Source organism: Terrapene carolina, unplaced genomic scaffold, assembly GCF_002925995.2.
Source record: "Terrapene carolina triunguis isolate 2854851 unplaced genomic scaffold, T_m_triunguis-2.0 Scaffold62, whole genome shotgun sequence".
NCBI classification, from domain to species: domain Eukaryota; kingdom Metazoa; phylum Chordata; order Testudines; family Emydidae; genus Terrapene; species Terrapene triunguis.
Genome location: NW_020664413.1, coordinates 1,146,832 through 1,152,831, shown reverse-complemented (window position 1 = coordinate 1,152,831; position 6,000 = coordinate 1,146,832). Strand labels below are relative to the sequence as shown.

The window sequence follows — 6,000 nt, the reverse complement described above, 5'->3', positions numbered from 1 at the left end:
CACAGAGAGAAGTTAAAAGAAAAATCAAAGAGAACTATATTGATTTCTGCACTATTCAAACAAACCATTTAATAAATGAGGTAAATCAGTAGAGAAAGACTGGTTTGGTGGCCTAGAGATTCTCTCTTCCCCTGCTCTTGGAGTGTTAAGGAGAAAATGTCCCTCTCCTCTTATTTGGGGTGAAGCTCTTCTCATCAACTCAGCCGTGACAATTAAGAACAGGTAATGCTGACTGGCTTTAAAGAGATTTCCTGGTCCTCCTTGGTCTGATAGACTGATTGATTGGAGTTCAACAGGGGTGTGAAAATACAGCTCTCTGATGAAGGTACAAGCAATTGGAAGGGAAGTAAAACTTCCCTATAAAAAAACATTAACCCTTTCCTTTCTAGATGGCCATACAACACTCTCCTTACAAGCAAGATAGAGGAGTGACCCTCAGTGGGTCAGACAGCATAGGCAGACAGCAGGAGTTGTTGCTATATTCCACTCAGGGCTCACAAGGCCTCCTCCACAACTTGTCTGATCTTTAATGGTCCAGGACAGGGGTGGCCAACTTGTGGCTCCGGAGCCACATGCGGCTCGTCAGAAGTTAATATGCAGCTCCTTGTATAGGCCCCGACTCCGGGGCTGGAGCTACAGGTGCCAACTTTCCAATGTGCCGGGGGGTGCTCACTGCTCAACCCCTGGCTCTGCCACAGGCTCTGCCCCCCTCCACCCCTTCCCACGCCCTCCCCTGAGCCTGCCGTGCCTTCGTTCCTCCACCCTCACCCCCCAGAGCCTCCTGCATGCCACGAAACAGCTGATCGGGAAGTACGGAGGGAGGGGGAGGCGCTGATTGGCGGGGCTGCTGGTGGGTGGGAGACGCTGGGAGAGGGTGCTGGAAGCTTCTGACATATTACTGTGGCTCTTTGGCAATGTAAATCGGTAAATTCTGGCTCCTTCTCAGGCTTAGGTTGGCCACCCCTGGTCCAGGAGCTAGATACCCACAGCAGTTACTAGCACTATCACAAACCACTACACTATCTGAAATGCTGTTTCTTCCTTTTTGATAATTAAGCAGCCTGTATTTTTACTTGTTTCACACAGCAGAATGCTTCCAGTAGTCAAGTTACTCTGTTTCCCTATTCCCCTCCCCTCCCCATCCATAAGATTCCTCATAGCAACCAAAGGGCCTCAGCAGTTCTTCTCACTGTAGGACCCGCTCTTACCAAGGGAGATTACTGAACTATGCATTGTTTCCCAATACTAATGGGAAGCTGCTACTTAACAAGGTCCTCTCAGACTGAACAGATGCACTTGCTCCATAATATCTAGTGCTGAACACGGGAAGAGATGTTAGTTCCCCATTCAGTGCGTGAAACAATGGATCATCACCTCAGCATTCCTTTTCAGCTCTTCAGCTTCAGCTTCTGAGTACTCCATGTCGAGAACATCCTCAGTCCCAGAGTCCTCATCAGAGCCAACACTGTCCAGAAGAGAGCTGTTAAATTCTAAATGGCACAAAGACACAATGATGCCAGGTCAGAATTTTTGGCATATACAGGGAAGCACATCACAGTTACAGAAGGTTGGGTTATATTTATCTTCATAATGAATCTTCATAAACAAACACAAAGGAAATACTAAAGCTAAAGGCTCTCCCTTCTGAGGGAAGCAAGGGATATTGGAAAATTTACAAAAAAACCTACCTCACATCCCCTCTCTACCCATCCCAAAAAAAAAGCATGGTGATTTATGCTGTGAATCTGAATCAAGGAACAGACCCTGAACTATAGAATGCAGAATAAAAAGTAACATACCAACCTTTCACTGTTTTTTACAGTAGGTCTATGTTAAAGGGTGCAAAAACAGTTAATGCGACAGTAAAGGTGCATGGCAAACTTTTTTGCAAATTTCATTTGATTGCATAGCTGCATTTTTCATAAGCTTCAGTGGCCCCTGGTCAACATCCACATTAAATGCACTGTACCCATTTTGCTTAGTGATGGGGAAGTTTCCATGGTGAGAAGCATTTCTCTATATTTCAACTATAAATTCTATTCACAAACTACATTTATCAATTAAAACTGGCATCTAAACCGACTGCTGGCAGCATCCATCTTTTCATTGTTTGTACATGGTGAGAAGGGCTGCTCCCTGCAGGAACTTCCAGAACGCTTGGCTGAGCGAAGTGCACACAGCTCTCTGTTAAAGCCGGAAGGGCTCCCGGACACAGTGTTCTAAACTGTCTGGGATTTTGCAGCTACCCAACTAAAGCTTTTTCCCAGCACTTGTTACAGAAGCACCTAAACTTTTTCCAGATAATTTAAATTTGCATGGCGAGTCCTGATTGGATTTGAGTTCTCTGCTCTTCTCCTCTCCCTGGTTTTTTAAAACTGTCATCATGCCAGTTATGATGGATTGGGCCAAAAGAAACCTGATGAGGTTCAACAAGGACAAGTGCAGAGTCCTGCACTTAGGACGGAAGAATCCCATGCACTGTTACAGACTTGGGACCGAGTGGCTAGGCAGCAGTTCTGCAGAAAAGGACCTAGGGGTTACAGTGGACGAGAAGCTGGATAGGAGTCAACAGTGTGCCCTTGTTGCCAAGAAGGCTAATGGCATTTTGGGCTGTATAAGTAGGGGCATTGCCAGCAGATCGAGGGACGTGATCATTCCCCTCTATTTGACATTGGTGAGGCCTCATCTGGAGTACTGTGTCCAGTTTTGGGCCCCACACTACAAGAAGGATGTGGAAAAATTGGAAAGAGTCCAGCGGAGGGCAACAAAAATAATTAGGGGGCTGGAGCACATGACTTATGAGGAGAGGCTGAGGGAACTGGGATTGTTTAGTCTGCAGAAGAGAAGAATGAGGGGGGATTTGATAGCTGCTTTCAACTACCTGAAGGGGGGTTCCAAAGAGGATGGATCTAGACTGTTCTCAGTGCTACCTGATGATAGAACAAGGAGTAATGGTCTCAAGTTGCAGTGGGGGAGGTTTAGGTTGGATATTAGGAAAAACTTTTTCACTAGGAGGGTGGTGAAGCACTGGAATGGGTTACCTAGGGAGGTAGTGGAATCTCCTTCCTTAGAGGTTTTTAAGGTCAGGCTTGACAAAGCCTTGGCTGGGATGATTTAGTTGGGAATTGGTCCTGCTTTGAGCAGGGGGTTGGACTAGATACCTCCTGAGGTCCCTTCCAACCCTGATATTCTATTATTCTGTGATGGAAATACTTTGCCCAAAGGAAGGTTCATGCAATTTGCCCTGTGAAGTCATCAAACACTGGATTAGTCTAATCCTCTCAGGTTTGTTCCACAGCTGAACCCTCGTAAGTGAGAATGCTTTATTGCCAGATCTCATGCTCTTGTTCAGAGCTTTATAAGCTACGTTGTCCCAGGGAATTGCAGGCTGTCCAAGTGAGTCACACATGGAGGCGCAGTCACAGAGAACGCTTAGTCCCAATACACTGATAATGCTGGGATTACTACACTGTTACAGCACCAACACTGGACCATGTTAAAAAACAAAACAAAAGACAACTGCTGGCTACATGTGAGAAGGGAACAGCAGCTTCATAGTGAAAACTTATTAGCATCCCTTTTAGCAAGTACCTGCTGTCACAATTATGAATGATGTGACAGCATTCTGAAAGGCATTTGACAATATTCAGGATGTCAAACAAAATTAAGTGATTGTAAATCAAGAGGATTTTAAATTTCCAGTGACGGACCCTACCAGTCTACTACGGACCGGAAGTGCTGCAGGGGGAATGCACTCAACCACTCCTGGAGAAGGAACTTGCTTTGCCAAAACAACACCCCCAATATCTGATAAAAGAGTGAGGCTGTGGACTGCAAAGAGAGCCCGAGAATCAGGACACTGGTTAGAGTACACAGTAGTGATTGGCTGAATCTTCAATGTGATGTGTCACCCTTGTGAATGACACTTGTACACTGTTCGGAGTATGATATTGTTTTATTCCTGTTAAAGAGCAGACCCATGCCTCTTCAATAATAAGCAAAGGAGGACTACTTAAGGAGCCTGGGCAAGATTAAAAGTGAATTTTAAGTAATACTCCTGTATTTCATCATCACAACTGCTCCTCTTCTGGTGTGGGTTTTTTTTCGCTTTGTTCTGCCAGGCTGCATAACCTCACTTGCATGCTAGCCCTTCAAGAATGCTAAACTGAGCCTGGGGCTTAAAGTGCTACTTCAGTGTACCTGCCCGCTTTGGGTGTTCTCCAGTGCTACATCTTGCTGTGGATTATCCATCTCTGTTCTTTTATTAGATATAAAGCATTTTAGCCATTATCCTGGGCAAATCTGTTACATTTAAGTGTATTAAAATGTTAATCCAAAACTACAGAATTATGATAAGCCAGGGCTTTGGGAACTGATTCAACCAAGAGGGTATTCTGCAGATGTGAGACTGCAGGTGTCTCTTGGCCATAGACAGCTGGCTTTTCGGGAACACCGAGTTTCAAGATCCAAATATCTGGGTACACAATATTTTTAAAAAACTGAATTAAGGAATAAAAAAACTACTGCAGTTTTCATGTTAAGAATTTTCACGAGCATTTACTTCCATAACTGAATGAAATAAAACGGAAAAGAACAGAGCCAACTACAATCAAACACAAAAAAAGGCATGAAATCCCAGCTGCCTTTCAGATGCTCAGAGTTGCATTCACACACATGGATATGTTTCCCCTAAAAAGCAGCATTATGGAAGCTGATAAATAAATTTCACCTTGTAGACTTAATTCGGTAGCTCGTTTAAGGTCATCATCTTCTTTTTGTTCTCGTGCCTCCTGATGGAAAGAAAACAAACTTAGTTCACTGAGACACTTCACTGTTTAAAATTCTTGTAGTGTGCTTTTTCTATTGAATCTGTGCTGCTTTGGTTTCTACAACAAACCTGACATAGAACATTAAAAGTTCCATGTGAAGGAATGTTTACAACCAGCAAGAGTCCAAAGTTCTAGTGCAACAGGACCGGGGACAAACCTTAATTAAAGCTTGTCAAAGCTACTAAAGTTTTTGGTATGCAGCAGAGCAAGTCCCTAGTAACACCATGAGCTCTCTCTGGATCATTGATTTGAAAAGCATCATAATGAATTTGTGAACCGTCTGCAAAGTAAAACTGTCACTTACACACAAAGTTCCCCACGCTAGGACAAAATTTACACAATTTTTCTGCCCAAAGCTAACTGAGGACACAGGCCTCAATCAAAAGGTGAAAATATCTGCTATAATTTATTTTAAAATTGCTAAAAAATTGCAGCTTAACAAAAAATATATAAAACTCAAGGAAAATTTTCTGTATTTCCCAACTCCAGAAAAGGATTTCGCAAACATTACAGCAAGAATTTTAACAAGTAGGGATAGATAATAAAAGTGAAACCATATTTTTGGGTGTGTGTCTGCCCTGTCTCCTCCCACCACCCTCAAAAGGGGTCTGTGTTGTAGCAACATTGATTCCAGCTGAAGACACTGGACGTGGCTGGGTCCAAAGCCAGTCGGCACTACTGCATGAACAGGCTCCTTAATTCAGGGTCTGAATGCACGCCATGCCTGAATCACAGGTGGAATGGTAGGTCCTCATTATGACTACACCAGAAGCTAACATTTAAATCCATTTTACATTATTGCCATAAGGGTTTTTCATATCTCAGTTCCCAAAGCACTAGGAATCTATATCTTAACAGCACAGCTGAAATGAAGCAATCCATCACTGCGTCTCGCAACGAATTACACTGGAGGATGGGGAAATTTGCTCCGTGATATCTAGGCCAACCCCATCTCTTACAAGGAGTACCATGATATCTAATGTCAACACAAAGCAGACAGGGTCCTCAGTTCAAGGACTTATAACAAATGATCTCCTTCCCCATCACAGTAAACTGTATTGAACTCCATTTGTCTATACAGGAAGGATGAAGGGTTAAATTGACTCCAAGTTGTCTAGGTATTTCAAACCTGAAAATAAGTAGGGTTGGCAAAATTAGATTTTTATTTTTT

The 6,000-nt window shown here is 43.4% G+C and overlaps 1 protein-coding gene across 1 annotated transcript in view; it reads right to left on the bottom strand.

The window, feature by feature from the left end:
- Positions 1 to 1,174: 1,174 nt before the first annotated feature.
- Positions 1,175 to 6,000, bottom strand: part of USP37 (ubiquitin specific peptidase 37) — a 45,665-nt gene continuing 40,839 nt past the window's right edge. Inside the window, exons 18-19 of the mRNA XM_026647359.2 lie at positions 4,730 to 4,790; positions 1,175 to 1,490 (exon numbers count right to left, since the gene is read on the bottom strand). Of these exons, the coding sequence (XP_026503144.1) occupies positions 1,348 to 1,490; positions 4,730 to 4,790 (204 nt within the window). The 3' untranslated portion in view covers positions 1,175 to 1,347. The remainder of the gene's footprint in view (positions 1,491 to 4,729; positions 4,791 to 6,000) is intronic.